General features: G+C 34.6%; 1 protein-coding gene across 3 annotated transcripts in view; it reads right to left on the bottom strand.

Annotated features, from left to right (window-relative positions):
- The window catches only part of LOC148939147 (patched domain-containing protein 3-like), a 260,903-nt gene that overhangs the window by 36,977 nt on the left and 196,461 nt on the right, over positions 1 to 27,465 (bottom strand). For all 3 annotated transcript variants that reach the window (XM_089106538.1, XM_089106540.1, XM_089106539.1), the window contains exons 9-14: positions 23,718 to 23,855; positions 20,519 to 20,767; positions 14,142 to 14,457; positions 9,416 to 9,561; positions 9,011 to 9,172; positions 3,068 to 3,193 (exon numbers count right to left, since the gene is read on the bottom strand). In XM_089106538.1, coding sequence (XP_088962664.1) covers positions 3,068 to 3,193; positions 9,011 to 9,172; positions 9,416 to 9,561; positions 14,142 to 14,457; positions 20,519 to 20,767; positions 23,718 to 23,855 — 1,137 coding nt within the window. The remainder of the gene's footprint in view (positions 1 to 3,067; positions 3,194 to 9,010; positions 9,173 to 9,415; positions 9,562 to 14,141; positions 14,458 to 20,518; positions 20,768 to 23,717; positions 23,856 to 27,465) is intronic.

The raw sequence follows: 27,465 nt of genomic DNA, 5'->3' as shown, positions 1-27,465 counted from the left end.
ATGTTAAAAGTAGAATAGCCAAGACTCAGGGGTTTTTTTTTTTTTTCACAGTTAAAAAAAGTTTGCAAGAATAGGAAAATAAGTCTGCAAAACAAGATTAGAATATTAGAAGCTACAGTGATGACAGTGGTCAAATATGGCTCTGAAGCATGGGCGCTCAGAAAAGCGGATGAAAATTTGCTCGATGTTTTCCAGAGAAATTGCTTAAGGATTGTTCTGGGTACCCGGCTGACTGACCGTATTTCAAATAATAGCCTATACGAAAAATGTGGTCCAATACCGCTCTCTAGGGCTATAATGAAAGAAAGGTTGAGGTGGCTAAGGTACGTTGTGCGGATGAAGGATGACAGATTGCCGAAGATTGCTCTTTTCGGGCAACCGTCTAGGGCTAAACGGAAAGCAGGTCGTCCTCGTCTAGGGTGGGAGGACGTTATAAAGAAAGATTCAAAGGAAATGGGAACTTCGTGGGCGGGTGTAACAAGGGAGGCTTTAAATAGATTGGGATGGAGGAGGAGCGTGCGTAGCTGTGTTGGCCTCAGGCGGCTTTGTGCGGCGGTGAGTTGTTAGTAGTAGTAGTAGTAGTAGTAATGCATAGTTTAGATTTACGACAGTGTTTGCCTTTTGCTGCAGTAATTAAACAAATTTCTAGAGTTCCATGATGATATAGTTTTTTCGCTTCTATTCTGCTGATTTTATTACACACGTTCTTTATTTTCAAACTTGGCACCTGCTAACCGTAAAACTACATAACTACATATGGAGGGTTTTTTCCAGTAAAAATTGAATTCTGGGATTTCCTGATTTTTTAATGCATATATGGTTGCGTAAGTTTCCACTTAACCAATTTAAAGAATCAGATTGCATTTTTAGTGTCCTTCACACCAGCGTTGCCAACACGGTACAATTGTACTGCTTTTGGTACAATTTTGAGTTCCAGGTACAATGCGGTACATTTGAAACTTTTTAGTGTCCTTGCAACGTTCAGATATGGGAAAACCGGGAAAATCAACTTGGAAAAATTATACCTTTTGAAATACGACAAAAATGTAGCGTAAAAACGTGAATTAAAGTGGGAGTTACACAGAAAATAGAATTTTTTCACATTATAAAATAATTATTTTGTTAAACTTTCTTAACAGATCTAAGAGGAAGCGTCAGTTTTACATCGAATGTTCATGATTTTACTATCTTTTTTAGATTTTTTTAACACGTTCAATTCATTTTCCAGCTTAACAATTTTATGAAAAATCAAAAATCTATGCATTATTCAAATGAAAAAAAAAAAAAATCTCATGCTGACCAATGGTCTGCGTTGCGCAGGTACCGATCTCCTGATTCAGTGCCTTCGGCCGGGAGTGTAATGCGCGATTGGGGAAATCATCCGACGCTTCCTGTGTTTTTACCCCAAAGTTCTCCAGGTACCCAATTATAGCTGGGTCGTCTCTGGCTGCGCTTACAGAGTCACGCGACTGACCCCTGTTCCAAACCAAATAACCAGCGATGCGGGACCCGATTGAATTAAAAAATATTTTAACCTATTTTCCTACTCGAACCACTGACCTCAGGATCTCAAGTATGGAGCGCTAACCAATCGGCTAATTAGCCAATAGAACAAGAAAAATTCCGGACCAACTTAAATTGAGTTTAATTTGTAAAAATTTAGACATCAATTTAAGATCCAAATTTTTTCGAAAAAAACAAAAATTTTCTAAAAGTAGGCAAATTATTTTTTTAGTAAAATATATATATTAAACACCTACGATAAAAGTTCAAACACAGTGATAAAATAGTGTCCCGACCACTAGAAAGAGCCATACAAAAACAATTTGGTGTTCATAGCGAAATGAATGAGAAACTATCGGAGTCCGATGAATCCGATCTTTGACGATATAAAATGGAAAAGAGGGGTTAAAAATAGTTGTGCCACTAACAGTGTGGCGTCTGGCAACTCCATTAAACAGTAGAAAATTCCAAAGGAAATTCATCATTTGATTGGACTAATGTGAAATATTATAGGATTGAAGTTGAAATTTTTCTGTAAGTGATCAGCAATTTATTTCCAGAAGTTATTTTAAGCCAAAATCGTTTTTCAAATCATGCTAGGAAATACCCTCCCCCTCCCTTGTAAAACTTACACTGTAAAATTTACTCCCCAAAGGAAATTCTCCCTGTGGACCCCCCCCCCCTCCCTCACAGAAAATTTTGCTTTAAAAAAAAATCCGTATATTTCCAATAACAAATACTATATGTGAAAATGGGCGAATTGCGTGACTAACGCAATTTGCGCGTGACTTCCTTTCTTCAAAAACCTATGGGGGGTCATGTCATTCCCAGCAGCATATTTATTGTTTTTTTTTCAATTATGATGAAACAAATGGCTAGCTCAAAATTTTGACCAGAAGTCTTTGGGTAAAGAAGGAGCGCGTTAGGGAGGCTAGTTGCCCTCTACTCTTTTTGGTAACTTAGAAAGGGCATTAGAACTTTTGATTTTCATTCTAATGAGCCCTTTCCTGACCTTCTGACCTTCAGTGGTTCGATACGATCACCCTTGGAAAAAAACAAAAACAAACAAAAAGAACAAAAAAACAAAACCAAAAAAAACAAGCATCCGCGATCTTTCTTCTAGCAAAAAAAGCAAAATTCCACATTATGGTAGACAGTAGCTTCAAACTTCTACAGTGGAGTTCTCTGATATTCTAAATCTGGTGGTGTGATTTTTATTAAGATCGCTCGACAATATGGGTATTTTTCTCCTTCTTCAAAAATTGTGTGAACTTTCTCAGGCTCGTAACTTTTGATGGGTAGCAACAAACTTAATGAATTTTATATATTTAGAATCAGCATTAAAAGCAAATTCTTATTATATATTAATCGTTGTCAAAATTTTCGTCTCTAGAGTTTCGGTTACTATTAGGACCTTTTATGCCCTTGTATAAAGCTTTATAACCTTATATGACCTTTTTTATTATGACTTTGCATTACGAAATTTTTCTAATTTCTCATTCTACGACTTTCTTACGGAATGAAAGATGTAACGACATATTTCCTTTTTAGCAGAATTTCTTACCATGGTAAGTGTAACACAAAGCAGGACAAAAATACAGGACCGGACGTTAGCAATAAGAATTAACGTCATAACAAAAACACAGCCCATCGCTATTGCCAAGTTTCTATACAATTCATGACCAATGACCTGAAAGGAAAAAAATTGAAGGACGAAGGAATTATAGCATTTATATAATTGTTGAAGGAAAAGGATAACAATTATTAGAAGCGATGTTGTTATTTTAGTATATTAGCTTAATCTATCGTCTTTCAAGTACCTTACTCTAACTTGTTTATTGCGGTCTATTCATTTTCCAAAAAAAATAAATTTCGAAAAATAAAAATGTTCCAATTTTCAAAAAATTGCTTTTCTCTGTTAGTCCAGGCACCAGTAGACAAAAAGACTCTTATTTTCAGGTCGTCATGACACATCTGTTTTACGCAATCTGAAAGCAGTTTCAAGTCATATCGAACCCGCTGATTACGATTATACCCGGGAATAGGTAGCTCCGAGAGGTGCTTGACCCTTAAAAATAACTTGAAACATTAAAAAAAAACTATCTCGATAGTTCTATTTACATTTTTTTTAAGTTTGCAACGCTACCTGTTACAAAGCTCCTGCAAGGCGTGTAATTTGAAGGATGCAGTAGATAATTATCTAAGAGGCAATTCTAGTGTTTTCTTGAAGATCAAGGTTCAAACCATGAAAAGCTGCTTGAAACCTACCCAAAAGGCGAAAGTACTTTTGCCAACCCTTCAGAAGAACCAAAGCACTTAAAAAAGATTTGTTGAATGTCGGTAAAAATACAGGGTCAACCACCAACAGGCTAAAGAAAATACATCAGCATGAACTCCTCCAGTATTCCCCGGCATTATTTGAAGCCCAATCCGATGGATTCAGACTGATAAACTTGATAAAAGCGTTGTCTTGCCTAGATTTTAGGGCCAGCTCTTTGCCCGTTTTTGATGTCGATTCGAAGCTTTCACTTATTCTGGACTTTATGCCACTCTTAAGGACTATGACTCCATCAAGAAACGAAACATTATCAGATTTTTCAAGAAGATTGATGAGTAAGATTTTTAGTCAGCTCCCGGAAAATCTATGCACATTGCATGTGGTTTCTGCCCGGTATGACGGAATTTATGGAATCAAGGACCAAACTGACTCACCGGTGGGCTTAAAGACATTAGTGGTTGCCATAGACGAAGGGGGTGAGCAAAATTTGAACATCAATACGACATACAGTGAGAACATCAAACCCCTTTTATTCCTGGCAATCAATTCTCAGAAGTTCTCTGGCCAAAGCTAACTTATTGGCTTTTATTTATGAGTTTTGGAATAATTTTGGTAGTATAAGTAAAAACTTCAACATAATACTAGCTGGGGGTTTGCCTGAGCGTCGACGTGTTGGGATACTGCCCAGAAGAGGATACATGGAACCTTTATTTCTTTTTAGTCCTGAGCTTGGAAGCTCACACAAAGAAGCAGACATTCGTATTGCAGTTCATATTGTTTCCAGCTTAAGAAAAGGAAGTTCTTCTGTAATTTTTCGGGCCAATTCAAACCGATATTCTGGTGATGCTTTTGCACCACTCGTCTACGCTGTTAGCTACAGAAGGGTAAAAAAAGAAGGAACTATTCCTCCGATTTCCTGACCGAATTTCTCCTGTGCATGAGCTGGGTTTTTCTCTTCCAAGGGACTTTGTGGACAGTATTGGACTTCTGTACTGCCTTAATGGCACTGACGCGACAAGCTTTATATATTTTGTGGGTAAGAAGACATTCTTTAAAGCAGCTCTAAAATATAATATTGGCGAAAAAATATTGGCGCATAAATAGCGGAATTGGCGAAAAAAGTCAAGATTGACCTCTTAAATATATCGATTTAAGTAGAGGAAATGATAAAGGTGGCAAGAAAAGCGAAAAATGCAGCCTATGGAAACAATCCTACAGACATTAACTCTCTGAACGACTTACGAGTGCGCTTGTTTCATAGGAAAAAATCGTTGAAAAACCTTTCGCGCACTGAAAACAGCTTTAAATACCACACCTTTAGAAGTGTATATCACTGGGGAATCCTTTTGCAGTCTACGGAAAGTGAACTAATAGTTTTAGACCCCCTTAATTTTCGATGTGTATTCAGTGACGCTTTTGAGGCTATTTCTCTGACAAATTCATTGTCACAATGGCCAATTTCTGTAAGCCGTATCGCTATTCACTGCATATGTAAAAACATGTGAATTGGAAAGTGTTCCTGTGCGGGAATCCGCAAGTGTGACTTGCTTTGTGTTTCTACTGGGGAATGTGACCTTTCTCAAAGCGTCGATGAGACGATGATCTAATAATAACTTTAAAAATATTGCCCCAATAGCCTTCAAATGGCTCACAGAACTGATTTAAAATATCCTTACTCTATGCCTATCTACCTTGGTTCTTCCCTACGATTGATGACAGACTATCTATCAACAGGTGAAATGAATCATTTTTATACAATTCTGAAAAAGTTATGCCAAATTTCCTTCTCACAAAGACTATCTGTCTCGACTTTAATCTAACTAGCCATGCCTTGGCTCTCAAGTCTTCCACCAAGTTGATAAAATAAAAAAATCAACGGAATTATCAATTTGAATTATCCTTTCTCTATGCCTATCTACCTTAGCTGTGCCCTAGGATGGATGATAGACTATCCATCAACAAGTGAAATGAATCATCTTTATACAATTTTGAAAAGTTATGCCAGCTTTCCCTTTTACAAAGACTATCTGTCTTGGTTTAATTCTAACTATCCATGGCTTGGCTCTAAAGTCTGCACCGAAGTTGATCAAATTCAAGCTTCATAAAGCAGCTAAAATCTCAAATCACAGATACCATAGCAAATCATAGAACAAGAGAAGATATGCCATTGATCTTTGAGTATGCCCAGTCTCTTGTTTGCAAATCACCAATGTTGTACAACTCACTAGCATTCCTAATTAGCAGCATTGATGAGCCACCAAATGACATGTGTACACTCTATGATGTGAGTAAAGAAAAGGATAGATGTATTGTTGACGTGGCCGCAGGACCTGTTATTTCGAATAGGTATTTTTTACTTTCTACTCTATTTTATTTTTAACCTTGACCAGGACGACCTGTTCATTCTCTAATGTGCATTTGTGGGTTATAAATAGTTCAATATTATAATTATTATAAACGATTTTTCAATAAACTCATTTTGACGCTTTCCTCAATTTATCGAATAAAAAAAAACATTCAGACGAAAACAGTATTTTTTTTATTTATTTATTTTTTTAGTCGCTAACTGGCTTACATTTTTGCTCAGTTAGGTTGAGATGCAGCTAAAAGGACCCAGATGTAATGGGCTGCAAGGGAAACTCGCTAGATAGTACTATTGAATATTCAGGTCATTTTTAAGGGTCAAGCAACCCCTCGGAGGTGCCTATCCCCGGGTATAATCGTGATCAGCGAGTTCGATATGACTAAAAACTGCTTTCAGATTGCGCGAAACAGATGTGTCATTGAGGTGTCACATTTTTAGGTCTTGGCGCCTGGACTATGTAAACATTCTACATACAGTGTAATAAATAGAGAAAAATTAAAAATAATTGAAACACATGGGATAGTACGAAAAAATATGTAGGATCTTTAGATTTTATACCCGCAAAGGCGTTTCAAGCGTTGCAATAAGAAAAAAGATACTGTCAACGTTTTTAATCTTCGCGTCCTAACGTTAAGTTACACCTGCTAACGTTAAAAGTTTTATTTTTAATGCTATAGACAGTTATGCAAAATAAACCTTCCATAATTAGAATAACTAGTAATTGTTTTCATTCCTAATCCATATTTACCAGCTGTTTCGTTTTTTTTTTTTTTTTTTTTGTTTTTTTTTGTCCAGTGTATCATATACTACGCGGACAGCTCGATTAAAAATTTTTTGATTGTTTAAATCTTTCTTGGTATTACTTTTTGATAAAGAAGTACATTCCGCCTTTAAAAGTTGAATTCAATTAAATAAAATCCAATTTAGTCCAACATAAAGCAATAAATAACTGGACTTCGATTTTTGGTTTTTAGGAAAACGTTTCTAAAAACTTCCCTAATTAATACAAAAACATGATTTTTCATTGCCTTGTCTGCTTCCCAAGATGGCCGAAACAGTTTGAGATCGTTTTAATACACCAATCACCTTATCTTTTAGACTTGTTTGAAGTCCAGACAAGTCCAAAAAGTCCAAAGACCTGAGAGAAAACTTACGATATCTGCCGAATAACACAGTATGTCATTCATTTTATTACCAGGTAAATACCCTTTTCCCTCCTTTATATATTTACTTTTCCTTATTTATTAAAAATATCTTTTTACCCTCTACATAAATTCGCCTTCGTTGCTCCTTAAAAGTATTCGTTTTTCTATATAGTATTTCATAATCATTAATTTGATACTTCGGCCTGTCTCTGTATGACTCATTTATTTCCCTTGTTCCTTCACTATCTGGTTGAATACAGTTTAGGGTGGGTTTGGTTGTCAGTTTTCTCTCCATTGGTTGCAGATTTTAATTAAATATAGAACAATTCAACTAATAATAGAGTAACTAATTATATATAAAGCAATTTTAATAAATATACAGTAATTTTTAAATATAAATTTTGTTCAGTCTTATACTAGTTCACGTCAAGTCCCTGCTGAATTTGTGGCCTAGATGCACAAGTTGATAACTAAAAGTGAAACATTTTCTATAAACTGCGATTGTTTATTCCTTAGCCCTAGTTAGGTTGGGGGAAGGTTGTGAAAGCTGAAGACGTCAGCTTTTTCAACGATATTTCCCAAGGAGAAGGTGGAATATCATAACAGTGGTTTTCTTTTGCTGATGAGTGGCCTGCATTCATAGACTAAAGATGTTTAGCCTATAAGAATGACGTAGATCTTGAGCTAATTCTTAATGTATGTTGGAGTGTGGTAACCACATTTACCAGTCTTGGTAGCAAGTGGCTTCCCACATATTCAATAATATTCCAGATTTTTAACATCTTTTGCCGTTAAGCATAAATTTTCTGCTCGCTAAAATGGTCTATGTAAAAATCGGCACGATTCTTTGAGCCGTCCTAGCCGAGTGGTTGACACGCTAGACTTTAAGTCCTTTGTCCTTGCTGACTAGGGTTTGAGTCTAGATATCGCTGGCTATTTGCTTTAGAACGGAGGTTTTGCTATTTGCTTTAGAGAATTCTGAAAAAGGTAAGCAGGAAGGGTTTGCGAAAGCACAGGACGACTGCCCCCCCCCCCCAATTGCCCTTCCTGAGAGATGGGCCATGAAAAAGAGATGAGCACAGCCGGTAGGGACTGTAAAGTCCATGCTGAATTCTCTGTTATTGCCTTTGCTGCTTAGCAGCAGAAAATCTATTTTATCCTAATGGAAATGTCAGTATTTTCCCGAGAGCAAACAATATCCTAAAAGCTAAAAAATGATTCTATTTTGATTATTTGTTTCCACTGCCATTAACATCTGAAAAAAAGCTGATACAATATTATTACAACGGTACAGTCAAAAAGAAGCGTTCAAAATATTTAATCATATTTTCCTGGAATGAGTTTTCGAACAGTGGAATAATTTTGCTCTCAGGTTTACAGAACTACATGCTCTTGTGGCAAGGGCAGAACTACACCTTTGGAGAGGAAATGATTCCCAGAGCCCTTGAGGCAAGGGCTGTAAATTACACAATTCGTCCTTTGCTAAATTATTCGATTTATTAATTTATTTATTTAAATGTAATTTTCTAAGCCTTTATTTGCTTTTTTTAATGAAAATTTGTCCTTCTAAAATTTTCACCCATCTAAAATCTTAAAAAAATGACCCATCTAAAGCCCTTAATAAATCTTTGGACAAATTATTGTTTTTTCGAATTTCCTGTTAATGAAATAATATCTGAGAAATTTATTAGCTAATAAAAATAAATACAGTTTGATTACCTCCTCAGTTTCCCATGACGCAAAAGCTCTGGCCCAAACGAAGCGAATGCCATCTCCTGAAGTAAAATCAGCCTTTTCCACAAGTGTTTTCACTCGCCTCATTGCCGGTAAATGTTCCGAGGGGCCATCGAACAGCTTGAATCGAAAGTCCATACTAGATACCTAAGGTTGAAATAACCTATTATAATACAAATTTCTTTAAGATATAAACTAGATTAGAATTAAAAAGGCGGGACTAAAACGGGAATTAAATTAAAGATTTCCAGTTCTACTACATCCAACTAAGAAAGTCTTTTTTTGTATCTGATATTCAAAGGGGCCGGCTACTGGAAAAAGTACTATGGTTTAACCGTCAAATTTTCTGTCTTTTACATAAAAAGAGGAAATAATGAAAAACAGACTTACGGTAATATTTGGAACGGCGTTATCTGTGCAACGAAGTGGAGACGAAAATCGGAATTTGATTCTGTACTTCGCACCTGAGGGACTATATAAGTATTGTCTTAACCAGATTCGAAAATTGATGTCGGTAATATTGTTCTTAGGGAAATCTAGAAACATAACTTACAGTTAATGGCGATCACTCTGATAAAATAAATAATTCTTATTACACATGATCAAGTAAACAAAATTACACAGATAAGATACATAGAACACACGACATTACCGGAATCAAACGAGAAAAAGAAACTAATAACATTACATAACAACCCTGTGTATTCTAGTGCGGCGAAGCGATACATAACTGGGTACTTGCATGATATAGTCCCAACCACTCAAGTTCATCCATTGACGCATTCTAGAACCGATTTTTTTCGTTAGTTTTTTTTTTCAGCTTAGTGTGAGATAAGACAAAGAGAAGTGACAGAATAGATGGGAAATATATAATTTGGGCTATATATTTGCACATTAGGGAGGGGGGGGAGTATTTGGACAGTGTGAAGTTATAAAACAATAATTGTACCTAACACATTAGGCATGCAGACCCGCTATACTTTACCCCCACCCCTAATGTGCAAATATATAGCCCAAATTCGTTTCTAAAGTATTACATTTTTATCATACTTAGGTATATTTCATTAGAATTGAGCGTCAGAGAAACAGGTTCTACTTAGAGGAAGAATATTAGGTCGGGGCTATATCATACAAGTACACATAACTGTATTCAGATTGAAAAAAAGAGGCACAGACATGCGCCAAAGGAATCAAAGCGGGGAAAAAAAACTAACATCATTTTACACGATCCCTAGTGAAATACTATGGTGCGATACGATATATAACATACACATTTCACAGCAACCCGATACATATAACACGATATAGACCCGAATTCAGATCGAACTAAAGAGGAGCAGACATGCGCTAATGGAATCAAAGCAGAAAAAAAACTAACAAGATTTTAAAAGACTCCTAGGGAAATAAAATGGGGCGATACACAATAGGACTTGGATCGAAAAGAAAGAAGAACACATACACACACGCTACTGGATTCCCTACACTACAAGAATAAAGACCACATACAACGTTTTACAAGACCCCGATACATACTGTGGAATACATAACAGGATATACAGTACTAATGAGCCACAAACTACAAGAATAAAGATCACACAACATTTTACAAGACCTCGATACATATTGCGAGATACATAACAGATAATGAGTACTAATGAGCCTTTGAAGCGGCTAAATCGATCACAAAACAATTCAAAGAATCAACTTTTTTATAGTTTTTGCAACAGATGTATTCCTCATGTGGTTATACAGACATTTAAGACAAATAAACGTGTCATACCCTTTGCAAACCTCTTCATTATTTTATATTCCTCTGAAACAGGGGCATTCGTCATCCATGAAGAAGATTTGGCAGATATTTTCCATACTTAAAAAACAATAGAACCGATTGTTACTTAATTCTTTTCAGTCAGAATGATCCAATAATCCAGGGGCACCAGAGCACTGGGCAAAATACAAAGGCACTTACACCGTGCAACGACAAGACGGTTATATATACACTCACAACAAACAGTCCTCTAAAAAAGGGGTATTCCTCATCCACGCTGTTAGATTTGACAGATATTTTCCGTACTTGAAGAATGCAGAGCTGACTGTTTATTTATTCTTTTCAGTTAAAATGATCCAAAAACGTAAAGGCACCAAAGCGCGGGGCAAAACACAAGGGTAATGAAGCCCATGAGACGACAAGGTGGTTATATATATACTCACAACAAAAATTCCTCTGAAACAGGTTTATTCCTCAGTCATAGACTTCATTGTTTTCCTTAGAATGATCCAAGAATAGAAGGCAGCAGAACATACGGGGCAGCAAAAAGGGGTGGTAAAGCCGTCCGAGGAAATGACGATTATACAGACAGTTAACACAAACATGCCTCTGAAACGGCTGTTTTCCTCATCCACGGAGGAAGCTTCTACATATGTTTTCACGCATGAGGAACATCAAACAGACTGTGCGTTTATTCTTTTCAGTCAGACTGATCCAAAACACAAAGGCATTAGAATAAAGAGCAAAAAAGGGCAATAAAGCCGTGCAAGGGCAAGGCGGTTACATCAACACTTAGAGCCAATTTCCCCCCGAAATGGGTGTATTCCTCAGCCAAGGAGTTATATTTGACTGATATTTTCCATGCTCGAATAACATCGCATTCCATGCTCGAATAACCGACAGTGATTTTATTCTTTTTCTTAGAATGATCCAGGAATTCAAAGGCACCAGAACACGGGGCGGTAAAAACGGTAATAAAGCCGTTCGAAGATATGACTCTGCGTTTAATATTTTAAGTTAGAACGATTCAAAAACGCATAGGCACTAGAAAACGAGGCAATAAAAAGGGCAATAAAGCCGTGCAAGGGCAAGGCGATTACATCAACACTTAGAGCAAATTTTCCCCTGAATCAGGTGTATTCCTCAGCCATGGAGTTATATTTGACTGATATTTTCCACGCTCGAATAACATCGCATTCCATGCTCGAATAACCGACAGTGATTTTATTCTTTTTCTTAGAATGATCCAGGAATTCAAAGGCACCAGAACACGGGGCGGTAAAAAACGGTAATAAAGCCGTTCGAAGATATGACTCTGCGTTTAATATTTTAAGTTAGAACGATTCAAAAACGCATAAGCACTAGAAAACGAGGCAATAAAAAGGGCAATAAAGCCGTGCAAGGGCAAGGCGATTACATCAACACTTAGAGCAAATTTTCCCCTGAATCAGGTGTATTCCTTAGCCATGGAGTTATATTTGACTGATATTTTCCACGCTCGAATAACATCGCATTCCATGCTCGAATAACCGAGAGTGATTTTATTCTTTTTCTTAGAATGATCCAGGAATTCAAAGGCACCAGAACACGGGGCGGTAAAAAACGGTAATAAAGCCGTCCGAAGATATGGCAATTAAACCTTCAACACAAACATGCCTCTGAAACAGGTATTTTCTCATCCACGGAGGAAGCTACTACGTATGTTTTCATGGACGAAGAACATCGAACCGACTGTGAGTTTATTCTTTTAAGTCAGAATGATTCAAAAACGCAAAGGCACTAGAAAACGAGGCAATTGAAAGGGCAATAAAGCCGTGCAAGGACGAAGAGGTTATATAGATCTTCCAAGGCGTCCAACAGTGTAACGGATTTCGAGCAATGGTACGCATAGACAACTCCATGGTATAATTATCCTTCAATTCATCCTTCCTTTTTATCTTTCTCTAAATTATGCATTAGCACATTTATCGTTTTATTCTTTAGTTCTAAGTTATAGGGTGGCAAATCATGAATTCAACTCCACGAGAACGACACTTCCTTCATTCCATTGTCATTTTGATATGTCTTTTAATCGCAAATATCGTTGTGCAGCATTCTCGTTTGTAATTTAATGTGATTCTCGCTGCCCCTTTTCCATACCTTTAGCTTTAGCTATTTGGAGTCGTTCGCCATCTTATATATTTTGATTTAACTACAATGTTATAGAATTCAGGAATAACCAGGTATATTCGATTGCATATACCCTTTGAAAAATCTAAATCACGTATTAGGATAAATATCATGTTTTCTTTATTTTTAAGTCACTGGGCAGGAAATCAGCGATTCAATTGAATTAGAAAACCCTGAGGTGAATTCAATTTATCCTTGCTGTTTATCCTTATCTAAATTACGCATTATTGTAATTACCGTTTTATTCTTTAGTCCTAAGTCATAGGGCAGCAAATCGTGAATTCAATTTCTCCTTTCTGTTCTTCCTTTCCGCTAAAACAACACTTTCCTTCATTCCATTGTAATTTTGAATTGTCTTCTAACCGCGGATTTTGTTTTGCAACATTTTCGTTTGCAATCCAATGTGATTCTCGCTGTCGCTTGTTGCATGCCTGTGGCTTTAGCTGTTCGGAGTCATTTATCATCTTGTATATTTTGCTTTAATAATGTTGCATTTCCTTTGGAATATATTTATCTACATTAGGGCTCTAAATGAACTTTTCAAACTCAAGACCTATCTGAACCGTTTTTTAAAACCTCAGCGTGCCAATTTGAAAAAAAAATATCGAGCGATTTTCGAGAAAAATAAATACATAAATACACAGTTATTGTTCGCTTAAAGGGAGTTTATATACATTCATATATGCATATATGCATATATTTATATTTATTTCAAAAATTCCCTGAAGGCTGATTGGAAAATGAAGATTGTAGAAATGTTCACTTTCCAAAAAATGCTCATTTTTTCCCCTGTCTTGTAGAGTAGACAAAATCGAAAAATGGATTAAAATATTTACCCCAAAAATGCCCATCTTTTTCCTCTCTTGTAGAGTAGATATGAAGCTATTATTTTACTTTTCATTCTATTCATTCCCATTTCAGTACATTCATTTATTCATTCCATTCATTCCCTTTTTATTTTTCGGTGCAGCAGCTGTGTACAAATCGTTTTATCGTAAAAAAAATTGGCTACGCGAATCCGCCCTTAAACTCTACAAAAACGCTCTATTTCAAGACCAGAAAATGAGATAAAACATTTATCTCTTTTTTGGCTGAATTTAAACGTTTTTAAGAATATTTTGCTGACAACCGTGTCTTGGTTCACATTTTATACAACTATCATAAAAAGCTATCGTTTACCTTGGTCATGCTTCTTCACCACAAACTCTTTGAAACCATCATACCAAGAATCCGCACTGCTAATAATATCGGTTTGATTCCTTAAATCCTCAAGAAATTTTTCGATTTTCAAAAGTTCTGTGCTATAATTCATTGAACCAAAGTATATACTTCCTCTTTCACCATTATTTGGGTATAATCGCTCTTGTGCAGTGAAAAATTTGGATAGGTAGCTAGAAGTGGGTAGGAACCAGATAGGGTTGAATTCCTGTCGAATTAAGTAGCTACCCCACGCATTAAGGCACAGTGACAACAGGGTAAAGATAATGACAATTGCCTGAAAAATAAAATTACAATAAAATAAATAAAAATACATAAAATAAATAAAATACATAAAAAAATAAATATAAATAAAAATAAATAATAATATAAATAAAAGATAAATAAAATACAATAAAAAAAAAAAAATTGTGTAACACTCTTGTCTTTGCCCTCTTCTCATGGACACATTATAATATAATAATTTTTGCTTTATAATATGTAGAAAGTTTATATGAAACAGATTAAATGGTAGGATTTAGTAGTAGGATTAATGCTACGGATAGATATTGAAAACTCTGTATATGCTTTCTTGTCTTATCTTTAGTACCAGGAGACCGAGCTACGCTCTATGACACGAATTTTCGACATAAAAACGGTATCCAGCGCACCCCCCCCCCCCCCGCGCAGAAAACTCTTCCTGTAAAATTTGTGACCTATCTAGATTATTTTTACACCAGAAAATGGTAGCAAGCCAATTTTCAGAAAAATATATCGTGACGTTTTCGAGAAAAAATACACATTATATACAAACTACAAACACACACAAAAAATATACAATATACATATATATATATATATATATATATATATATATATATATATATATATATATATATATATATATATATATATATATATATATATATATATATATATATATATATATATATATATATATATATATATATATATAATTATTACTTTTTAATAAGATTTATATTTCTTTTCGCTGGTATTTGTTGCCTATTTTGGTCTATGAACTAAACATCTAACATTTTTTTATATATTTGTTTCCTCGGTTTTTCGAATAAATTGAATTAAAATTTCAATTGAATGACAGTTCAAAGAATAAAAATTACCAGAATTTTCATTGAAAGGACATAAGCACAATGTACATAGATTCAAAGGAAGTCCAAATTATTTTTTTTTCTGGGGGGGGGGGGAGTGGCTAAGGGAATTTTTTCTACAATGAAATGAAAATATTGAGAACGCGTGAAACTTCAGCAAGACAGTGCAATTCGCAAAAAAAAAACTTTTTTTTACAAAGAATAACATAGTAATATTTAATATATATATATATATATATATATATATATATATATATATATATATATATATATATATATATATATATATATATATATATATATATATATATATATATATATATATATATATATATATATATATATATATATATATATATATATATATATATATATATATATATATATATATATATATATATATATATATATATATATATATATATATATATATATATATATATATATATATATATATATATATATATATATATAATAAAATAGTCTGAAGACTTTGGCTTGACATCCCAAGTGTTTCATGTTTCAGTATTTTAGTGTTTCATCGTGGGAAGAAATGGACTATTAAAAAACAAAACTTGAATAAAACGTTCATAGAAAGGTGAGAGAAAAACACAAACGTTATACAGGAAACAATAAGAAAATGCCGAGAAAATCGCATTTCATAAAGTATACATGTTGTCTAAACAAGTCCAATATGCTAATTCACGCAAATAAAGAAATAATCTAGATTATCTAGGATATCCCTAGAGGGCAGAGGGGCTACAAGCAAGAAAAAATAACCTGTTTAATCCGAAATTCTTCACTTTTGAGAGGGGCATTTCTATTAGCCCTGTTCGCAGTTATGACTCCGGAGGTAAGTTGATAAGTGTCACTACGAGGTAAGTTGAAACAGGTGGAGCTGTTAATGATGTGTTTGAGCCCGGACTCTCCACGCGGTCAAAGTTTGGAAAGTGCTGATCAAAAATAGATGCAGAGGTAGAAAAATCAATGCAGTGAAAGCCAAGGAAGTGCAAAACAACCGGAGAGCTTATACGATATATTCCACTTGAATATTTAAGATCAATTTAAGAACAACATTAATATTTCCTGATAAAATAATATTTTTAATTATTTATAAATTAATTATTATAAATTAATAAGACATATACATTAACATTAATATTCATATAGCTATCAAGCTCGGTACCCTTTCTCTCCTATCAAAGTTTTGAAAGGACTTCTTGAAAAAAGATATACAATAGAAAGATTTTTGGGGGGAGAGGGGGTTAGACAATTTTTCGAAGAGGAGGAGGGCTCAAACAAGAAAAGAGGGTATTTTTAATCTCCCTCATATACAGGATAGTTTCTGTTCGTTTTAAATTTTAATGTTGCTCCTTACTTTCAGTTAAGAAAACATGTTTTTTATTTAATCAATTTAAAGTTTGTGCTATTAGTACGCTCAAACGTGCGTTTGGAAGCCAGTAAAAGAATGTGTAGTCGTCACCAAGGTTTTCTCCTAAAATACAAACAAAAGGGGAAATAAGGTTTAGAAAAAATATTGCTATTATTTAGTCTTGTCACATCTCAGGAAATAAAAAAGTCTTGTAAAAATACCATGTCCATTACAAGATTTTTTGGATTCTTCTTATGCAGTTCATTGAAACTGTTGCTTGAAATTACAAATAGTATTTTTTTTTTTCTAGTTACAAAGAAACTCTTATTTGTAAATAAACGGAACAAATGCATGTCTCAATAAATGTTTCAATTTATGCGAGAACTGCTTCTGACCAGCCTCAAGGGGGATGCCTCTTATCTTCCCGTGTTAGCAGGCATGAGCATGAAGGTGATGTAACTAAAAGGTAAGATTTAAGTAGATGGAACAGTTCGTGGTGCGTTCAAACACGGTGCCCTTTCTTCCCGGTCTAAACTTTAAAAGTATTTTGAAAGACATAGGTGAGTAGAAAGGTCATTGTATTGAAAGCCAAAGAGTCATAATATCACTGAAGAGCTTTTAGGATATATTGAAATTAATATAAATATAAAAACATTATAATATTTTCTGATCACTACCGCTTTGTTGAGAAATTATACTAACAGAGAGGCCAATTCACGAAAATGTAGTTTCTTTTCGATTCTTTCAATAAAAATGTCAAAAAACGTTTTATCGAAATCTAGGATTGCATCTAGGGTTAACATTAACCTTTCTGGGCTCCATGATTTCTTCAGATGGTTCTTCTCTTTCTGAGCTGCAAGTGACAATATCTAAGGTGTCTTCTTCCATCGACCGACCGATCTACTACTTTTGAAGAGAATCTAACATCAGTCGTGCAGCAAAACTGCATATTTAAACTCTCTCACCGGCTCTGTAACGCTCTATGGAGCTGAGACGTGGAAAAACATCAGCCAAAACTTTCAAGATCATCGATGTATTCCGATCAAAACGCCTGAGAAGTATTGAAGGTCTGCGATGGTTCGACTTCTTCAGCAACGAGAAGCTATTCCAGTTGACTCGGCAGTCTCAGTTTTCCAACCAAATGGCCGAACAAACCAGGCGGTGATCTGGGCACCTGCTTCGAATGCCTCCGCCCCTGCCCATGAAGATCACGTACGACTTCCACCCTATCACAGCCTGCTGAAATCGACCCCAGTCGGCTGAAGAAACGATGGTCCGACGGCCTGTCCGAGTTCTTCGCGATAGCAAAATCAGACTTAGCAAAGCACAGTCGCTCACATTGGACCAAAGTGAATGAAGGAGGCAGACGTATACCCAGCATACCAAGCAATACCTGGCAGGAGATGCATGTCAGGTCAAGAAAGTCAAGCAACTGGCGATGTTAAAGCTGCAGTTGCAGTTTTAGTATAGTCCATAAAGTCCTTTATAATACAGTATGCATAATGTTTATAATACGGTATGTAAAGTTGAATAGCCAAGGCTCAGGGTGTTTTTTCACAGTTAAAAAAAAGTTTGGAAGAATAGGAAGATAAGTCTGCAAACCAAGATTAGAATATGGATGCTACATTGATGACAGCGGTCAAATATGGCTCTGAAGCTCTGGCACTCCGAAAAATGCATGAACAATTGCAAGCTATTTTCCAGAAATGCTGACAACGGGTCTTTCTTGATGCTTAGCTCATTTCAGACCCTATTTCAGACAACTGGTAGTCAAGAAAGTGGGGTTAGGCCCCACTTTTTAGGACTATGGTGAGAAAAAGATAGAAATAGCTTGGGCACACTCTGTGGATAAAGGATGACAGATTGAGGAAGATTGTCCTTTTCGGCCAACCATTAGGACTAAACAGAAAGCAGGTCGTCCTGGTTTGGGGTGGGAGGATATCATAAAGAAAAATTTAAAGGAAATGGGAATTTTCCAGGAGGGTGCAAAGAGGGAGGCTTTGAATAGATTTGGAGGGAGGAGGAGAGTGCGTAGCTGTATTGTCCCCAGGCGGCTTGGTGCTGAGATGAATTGTTAGTAGTAGTAGAAGTAGCAGTATGTACAATGTTATTACCCATCATAATCCACAATACCACATAACTGATAGAGTAGAAAAAAAGAAGAAAAAAAATTAACACAAATCAGCACTTAAACACACGAATAGCCTACCGAAGGGCATTTAAAAACGTATTTTCGTAGTTTACCCGCTTTTGGTATATTTCATTTCTTCTGCGGACAGCATCCATGGGGGTTAGTGACTCCATATCTGGTCGATACAGTGGTGTTACCAGTCCGAGGAGACAGCCAAAGGAGGCACTTTGCATACACGAGAGGTGTTTTTTTAATAATGTCCGTTGGAACATAAGTACATAACGAAAGATTATTTCAAAAAAGTAAACTTTTTTTTTTTTAGAAAGTACATACTTTACTCAATTTTCCGGTATAGTTGCCAAGATTTTTCAAACAGTTATCATACCTCTCAACTAATTTTAAAGTAGCCTCTTCATAAGAACTTACCGCCTGCTCTTATAACGAAGAGTTCACTGCTGTTTTTATGTCGTCTTCATGATTGTAACGGTCGCCACTGAGGTTACAACCGGTTGAACTGGACATCACGCCCAAATCGAGCCAAGAGAAAATGGAATGGAAATAGACACATTCCTCTGTAAAGTTGATGGCCAAACAGACTCTCTCCCAGCACAGAATCATGGCGTCAGTGTTTTCAAATAGGCATGGTGTTTTGCTGGTCGACTTCATGCAAATAGGAGCCACTATCAAGGCAGAAGCATATTGCCAAACCCTCAGAAAGCTCCGCAGAGTGATTAAAAAAACAAAACAAAAAACTTGGCATGCTGACAAAGAGAATTGCCCTTCTTCATCACAATACGAGACCTCACTCTGCAGGTCAGACCCATAATTTGTTCGACAGTTTTGGGTGAAAAGTTTTAAATACCCACCTTGCTGTCCTGAACTTGCGCCGAATGATTACCATCAGTTTTTCCACCTCAAGCAACACCTCAGTGGCAACCGCTACAATCATGACGACGACGTAAAAACGGCAGTGAATTCTAGGTTATCTAGCAGGCGACAAGTTTTTATGAAGCGGTTGCTTTAAAATTAGTTGAGAGGTATGATATTGATAAGTGTTTGAAGAAACTTTGAAAGTATGCCGTTAAATAGAGTAAAGTTTGTACTTTCTGAAAAATTTACTTTTTTGAAATAATCTTTCGTTGTGTACTTATCTTCAAACGAACCTTACTTAAAAAACACCCCTCGTAAATAAAAATGCCTCCTAATATCTGCTAAACCATCCTACATGAAAAGCGCTCAAAATGGCGAAAGAGCAATCAAATGCGGTACTACATAGCATTGTACACGGATGCTTGAAACCGAGGACCAAATTTAAAATTCGTAGAAACTAGCAGCAAATACTGCAGCTGACGAGGTCAAAGCTGCTGTTTTGGTGTTTTATAATGCTGTGTAAAGTCTTTAAGTCTTTCGTAATGTTGGAAATGATAAGGTTAAAGCTACAGTTGCGGCTGCTATGTAGCTCATAAAATCTTTTGTAATACAGAGGCTGATGAGGTCAAAGCTGCAGTCTTAGTCTTTTATAATGCTGTTTAAGGTCTTTTAAGTCTTTCATAGTGCTGTAGTTGACGGGGTTAAAGCTACAGTTGCAGCTTTGATGTGATAAATAACGTCTAGAAACACTGCAACTGTTAAGGTTAAAGCCTTAGCTGCCACTTTTTATAATTACTAAAAATAAAGAGATTCAAGCTGCATTGAAACGCATACACTAAACAAAAACAAACACTACCTTAACTGGCGTGAAAGTAATCCATCTTGAATAATGGTTAGTAAAGAAGGACTGCAGCGGAGCAAACTCCCTGAATTGACTCCTTTTCTGTGAATTGTGAACAATACAGGGTACAACGCCATCTCTTTTGGCTTCAATCCGCTTCTGATCTATGGTGAACCACGCGACGAAGAAAGTAGCTTGAAAAATGTAAGTTCCGACAACCCCAATCGCAGCGTATATACAAAACGACTGCAGCGATGGCAACTCCTGGAGGAGCAAAATATTTTTAACAGATATGCTCCAGCACATACCTGGTAATTCAACATGGTTGCAACCAGGGTTACAACCCTAGTTAGTTCAACATAAAACAAGATTAAAATTACCACTTTTGTAGGAGCTGTCATGTATAAAGAATTCAGTGGAGTGCTTATATATACTTCCTTTTTAGTTTAAGGTTAATAGTGCTTTCACGCTACGCCGTAGAACCTTTTATAATAACATAACTTAATACTTTGCGTTTCGTTATGTAATCTTACGGAGCAAATTGTGTCCGTAACGCAGGTGCTGCCAAGTTGACTAGAGATTTACATAAAATTTCTCGTTGCGTAAGTTTATCTTTCGTAACAAAAAATTCAGTATATTTGCAACAAAATTGAGTTTCTGGGAGAATAATTAATAAATTCAAAAATAAGTTAATTGAAATTTTCTAGAAAGTCTTTCATGCTTCATCAGAGCTTTAATAATTTGCTTATTATGATGGTAATGATTTTAGATGATGAATATGATGGCTTTATGGATTTTTACGTTAATCAAATGTGATAGGACATGTTCAAATGTGAAAAGTATCACTAAACTAAACTTAGCTTCACCACTTAGCATAGAGAATTATGTATGTAGTGTGAAAGCTGCTTAAAAATTTAATGTCCAAGTTCTTTAAATGAAAATATTTGTGGTCGTCAATAGCAAGCCAACTGCTAACTGTCTGTATGCTACATTTCCCTTAACTACCTGATTTGAATCCTTTAGATGAAGAATTAAAATTTTCAATATTTTTAAATGACTTAAATTAAAGGTATGTTACACCATCGTAGTTACTACAGTTTTGAGTTACTGTTAATTCTTCAAACATCATGGACCTCAAATCGTGGTTTTCGCAACTGGTTTTCAAAATCACGATTTTCAATGATTTTTCCAAAAACATAAAATATTTAGTGCAGCATTACCTATTCATCAGTGTTGTCACGTTGAGCTAAAAAAATAGATAAGTAAAACTAATAAGTTTAATCTAACTCAAAGATCAACAATATGTTGGATCCCAAAGACAACTATACCTTGCAAGGAAAGCTATACCTTCTTAAGCTGCTGGGTGGCGAATATGTTTTAGCTTATTTTCTGCTTTTTTTACCCATGTTATTTTTTTAATTTGGCAACACCTGCTACCAAAAACTGATTTAATGAATATAACTATTAAGAACTGAGTTCTCGATTTTGCTCAATTTTTTCATGATAAAGATGTATAAAATTCCACTCCGCATATTCAAACTATGGTTTTTTCTTTTCACTATCATTGGTACTTAACATGTACCAATGATGGTTAACAAAAAAATGCTGCTAATAATTTCCGGCAATATAGTAATTGGGGAGGGGGGAAATTTTAAAATAGGATCTTTATATAAAAACAGCAGAAAAATCGGATGTCAACATTCCAAAGTAGCATAAAAGTACAAAAACTGTAAAGCACAAAATTTACGGGTCAAAAATTTGGGGCAAAGATTTGAACGTTGAAAATGCAAAAGACCTCAGGTAAAATTATTTTCGACATCCATTGTTTTAAAGTAAATATTATTAGGTATATTTTATAATTTTATTGGGTATATTTTATAGTTTTATTGGGTACATTTTATAATACATTTTTATTACAAGGTTCAACAGTAACCAATGCAGGCAGAAAATTAAACAAAAAATGATAATTGTTAAGTAAATATCTGATTTTACAGGTAGTTTTAAAAAACAAAAATCCATTTTTTTAACTTCTTAGAAATGATAGAAGTGCCACTGTGGCAAAGTCACAGAGGTGTAAGTGCCACAGAAATTCTACTGCCACTGAAGATTCAGCTTTTACCTCTGTCATGGAAAATTTAACTTGTGATAAATCCTAATGTTTAAAAAAATAGTATCGAATAATAGTAACTATTAGATAATAATAATATATATTCTTAATATATTTTTGAGGGTAATGTTTAATGTTTGTCTTTCTGCCAAAATCAGTAGATCAGAGCGAAAAATCTAGGGGAAAACCCCAAGAGGTTGCAACCCTGATACCAATTTTTCACCTTGAACTCTTCGGGTTGTGCATTGATGAATCACAGAATCACTTGAAGCATCACAGAATCCCTTGTGATAAATCCTGATGTTTAAAAAAATAGTATCGAATAATAGTATCTATTAGATAATAATAACATAAATTCTTAACATCTTTTTGAGGGTGTCACAGAAGTGTCAGCGCCACAGAGGTTCTACTGCCACTGAAAATTCAGCTTTTACCTCTGTCATTGAAAATTTAACTTGTGATAAATCCTAATGTTTAAAAAAAAATAGTATCGAATAATAGTAACTATTAGATAATAATAATATATATTCTTAATATATTTTTGAGGGTAATGTTTAATGTTTGTCTTTCTGCCAAAATCAGAAGATCAGAGCGAAAAATCTAGGGGAAAACCCCAAGAGGTTGCAACCCTGATACCAATTTTTCCCCTTGAACTCTTCGGGTTGTGCATAATTTATTATTTTTTTTGTCTATCAGAATTATAGTTTTTCACCTATTGTAATTTTTATATAGCTTGCCTATTTGAATTAGAATTCATGCTAAATTATTATAATTTGTGTTGTAGTTATTTCACCAAAGAAAAAATTACAAGTTTCATTTATACTGTTCGAGTTTTTTCGATTTTTAAGCCAGAACGAATCAACGAGATTCTCCGACAACTTTCGTATTGTACGATGAATTTCCTCAACATTTCAAGTAATAACTTACTCAAAAATTCATCGATTTAAAACTTCAAACTAAATTCACAAAATACAAAATGTATGTAGTTTTTTTTACATTATTTCAATACAATATATTTTTTATCGATATGAATATATTAATTATTTACGTATTTAAAGTTGTTAACACTTTTTTTTAGCTTTACAAGAAATTCCAGAAGTTACGCACAGTAGTGGCACCTATAGCAAACGCTGCAATGTCGGTGATAGATGTCACAGTAATAGATACACCGGCATGCTTCAGCGCAGTTCCCACTCGAACGGGTAATGTGAATTCTTGTTCTTCAGCACTTAAATTGTTCCAACACTGTAATAAAAATATCAGCCATTAAAAATATTCACTTGCTTTTATCAACTGAAATATACAAAAAAAAGCTACCTCATCTGTATATTATGCCTTTCTTGGAGAATTTTACTAAAACTTAAAATGCAAAAATTCGTTCTGCTTTTTCCGCTTTGCAAAATATTTGCTAAACATACCGTATGTCCAAATAGGTGGACAACCAATGCAATATTGATTAATAAATAATTTCTTATATCACATTGCTTTTTCATTTAAAATTAAAACTAAATGAAACTATAGAAAAACAGATGTACTTTTTCAACAAAATAATGGGAAACCAGAAAAAAAACTAATTTACACTATTAATAATAAATAATTTCTTAGACTATGCTGCCTTTATGTTTTTGCTTATCTCTGTCTTATTAAAAAACTATAGCCGTTTTTCTGTATGTTTTCCTTTTGTTTTAATTAAATATTCATTAATAAACATAGCATTGCAGATCCAGAAATCACAAAAAAAAACACAATCACAATCACAATAAAAAAAAACACAATCACAATCACAAAAACAAAAAAAAACAGCGGATCATGGTTGTTTAGTGTCTCTGTTTAAATTATAATTTTCTTTCTCTCGCATTAGGCTACACGTACATACTGTTGTCGTTGTGTTATTAATGTAAATGTTCCATTTTTGTTTTGCCTTCTTCTCATTTATTATTATTGTAGACGGGTTTTTATATTTCCTTCCTTTTATATTATTGTAGACAGGTTTTCAAATCAACAAATATATGTATCTCTAACACGACCGTATCCGGGATTTTTGTTTGAGGATAGGGCATTTTTACTCAGGGGGATTTCTATAAAGAAAACTTTACAAAACGAAGCAAAAATTTGTTTATGTGCATTTTTATTACTTTTCCACTAGTCACACAAAGGGTCAATCAAACCCAGTAGCCACGCCCCCACCCCTTGGATACGGCATTGATATGAAATGTATGACAGAAAGGTGAGCCAAACGAAACACGGTAAAGTTGAAAAACACGAAAGTTACCAACAGTTATTTGTCGTCTTATTCCCCTTTGAATGTCGTCAATACCATGAAATTACAGGGTGATACATCTCAAATGATTTGAAATGAGGTTGTAGTATTAATCTACCATATTACCATGAGATTACCAAGTCACCCAAGCTTTGTATTTGTTTGCTTGTTTTGTTCTCCCTCCCCCCTTTTTGATGTACCTTTTTATATATAGTCTTTTTTTTATTATGTTTTGTTTATCTTTTTAACTTGTTATGACAATTCGTATGAAACCAAGAGCGGAAAGGATATAAAAAATGAACAATAAAATAAAATAGATGAGAAAATGAGGATTTTGTCAGCCAGTGGCAAAATATGAAGACGAAGAACAAGCAAATATTTCGATAAGAACCTCTGCCAAGTCGTCCTCAGTGCAAAAAAAAACAACAACAAACAAACAAAATCTAACGTTTCCAAGTGAATCTAACAAGAGCAGAATAGATACTGAATCAAAAACCCAGCCAGAAATAAATGAAAGAAAATTCACCAATTGGATTAAATAAGTATTCGTTGCCTGGCAATAGACTTCGCCATTCTGAAACTTCAATTTTCATTAGATATACGGATAGGTCGTCTTAAATTAGACTGGGCGAAAATATTGATTGATTAAATATGCAATTGAGATAAAAAAAAAATATAAATAGAAATTTGGCTATAAACAGTGACACAGGAGACATTTCCTTAAGCCCAATTTATGACAACTTAATTTCAAAAGACTCAATCAATATTTTCGCCCAGTCTAATTTAAGACAATATGTCCGTATATCTACTGAAAATCGAAGTTGCAGAATGGTGAAGTCTACAGCCAGGCAACAAATACTTATTCAATCCAATTGGTGAATTTTCTTTCATTGATTTCTGGCTGGGTTTTTGATTCAGTATCTATTCTGCTCTTGTTAGATTCACTTCGAACTGTTAGATTTTGTTTGTTTGTTGTTGTTTTTTTTTTTTCACTGAGGACGACTTGGCAGAGGTCCTTGTCGAAATATTTGCTTGTTCTTCGTCTTCATATTTTGCCACTGGCTGACAACATCCTCGTTTTCTCGCCTATTTGATTTAATTTTCATTTTTTATATCCTTTACTCTCTTGGTTTCATACGTCATGTATAGCCAGTGTGGTTTTAGAATGTATTTATGACAATTCCCAGTTTAATGTTTGACTAACGAAGGATTTTCGTCCTGATATTTTTAATTTTAGCATTCTTTGCAGGATTTCTAGTTTTTTTAGTGAGTTTTTGTTCTTCATCTTTTTATTTATTCAATCCGGAATTCGAATTTGACCTTTTTGTTTGTTTTTTTTTGTGTTTTTTTGCACTGAGGACGACTTAGCGGATGTTCTTGTCGAAGTATTTGTTCGTTCTTCGTCTTCTTAACTTGCTACTGGCTGACAAGATTCTCGTTTTCTCTTCTATTTGATTTAATTTTTAATTTTTTATATCCTTTTCTCTCTTGGTTTCATACGTCATGTATAGCCAGTGTCGTTTTAGAATGTATTTATGACAATTCCCAGTTTAATGTTTGACTAACGAAGGATTTTTCTTCCTGATATTTTTAATTTCAGCATTCTTTGCAGGATTTCTAGTTTTTTTGTGAGTTTTTGTTCTTCATCTTTTTATTTATTCAATCCGGAATTCGAATTTGACCTTTTTGTTTGTTTTTTGTTTTGTTTTTTTGCAATGAGGACGACTTGGCGGAGGTCCTTGTCGAAATATTTGCTTGTTCTTCGTCTTCATAATTGGCCACTGGCTGAGAAAATCCTCGTTTTCTCATCTATTTGATTTAATTTTTCATTTATTATATCCTTTTCTCTCTTGGTTTCATACGTCATGTATAGCCAGTGTCGTTTTAGAATGTATTTATGACAATTCCCAGTTTAATGTTTGACTAACGAAGGATTTTTCTTCCTGATATTTTTAATTTCAGCATTCTTTGCAGGATTTCTAGTTTTTTTGTGAGTTTTTGTTCTTCATCTTTTTATTTATTCAATCCGGAATTCGAATTTGACCTTTTTGTTTGTTTTTTGTTTTTTTTTAGCACTGAGGGCGACTGGTCGGACGTCCTTGTCGAAATATTTGCTCGTTCTTCGTCTTCATATTTTGCCACTGGCTGACAAAATCCTCGTTTTCTCACCTATTTGATTTAATTTTTCATTTTTTATATCCTTTCCTCTCTTGGTTTCATACGTCATGTTTAGCCAGTGTGGTTTTAGAATGTATTTATGAAAATTCCCAGTTTAATTTTTGACTAACGAAGGATTTTCTTCCTGATATTTTTAATTTCAACATTCTTTGCAGGATTTCTATCTTTTTGTGATTTTTTGTTCTTCGTCTTTTTATTTATTCAATCCGGAATTCGAATTTGACCCTTAGGCGCTTGTGATAGCAACTTTTTTTTAAATAGATATCTTATGTCCTATCTTACCATATTAACCATCTAATCCAGCTCCTTAGGATGTTTGAATGTCCAAAATCATACCCTTTGAGAATTTTCATGTCATATACATATGTGAATGTCCGAAATCTGGTTAATGTCAATATTCACCGGTGAATGTCCAAA

Source organism: Artemia sp. Qi Xiang Cuo, chromosome 21, assembly GCF_049724085.1.
Source record: "Artemia sp. Qi Xiang Cuo chromosome 21, ASM4972408v1, whole genome shotgun sequence".
NCBI lineage: Eukaryota > Metazoa > Arthropoda > Branchiopoda > Anostraca > Artemiidae > Artemia > Artemia sp. Qi Xiang Cuo.
The sequence above is the reverse complement of the archived record's forward strand: the minus strand, read 5'-3'. Positions and strand labels throughout refer to the sequence as shown.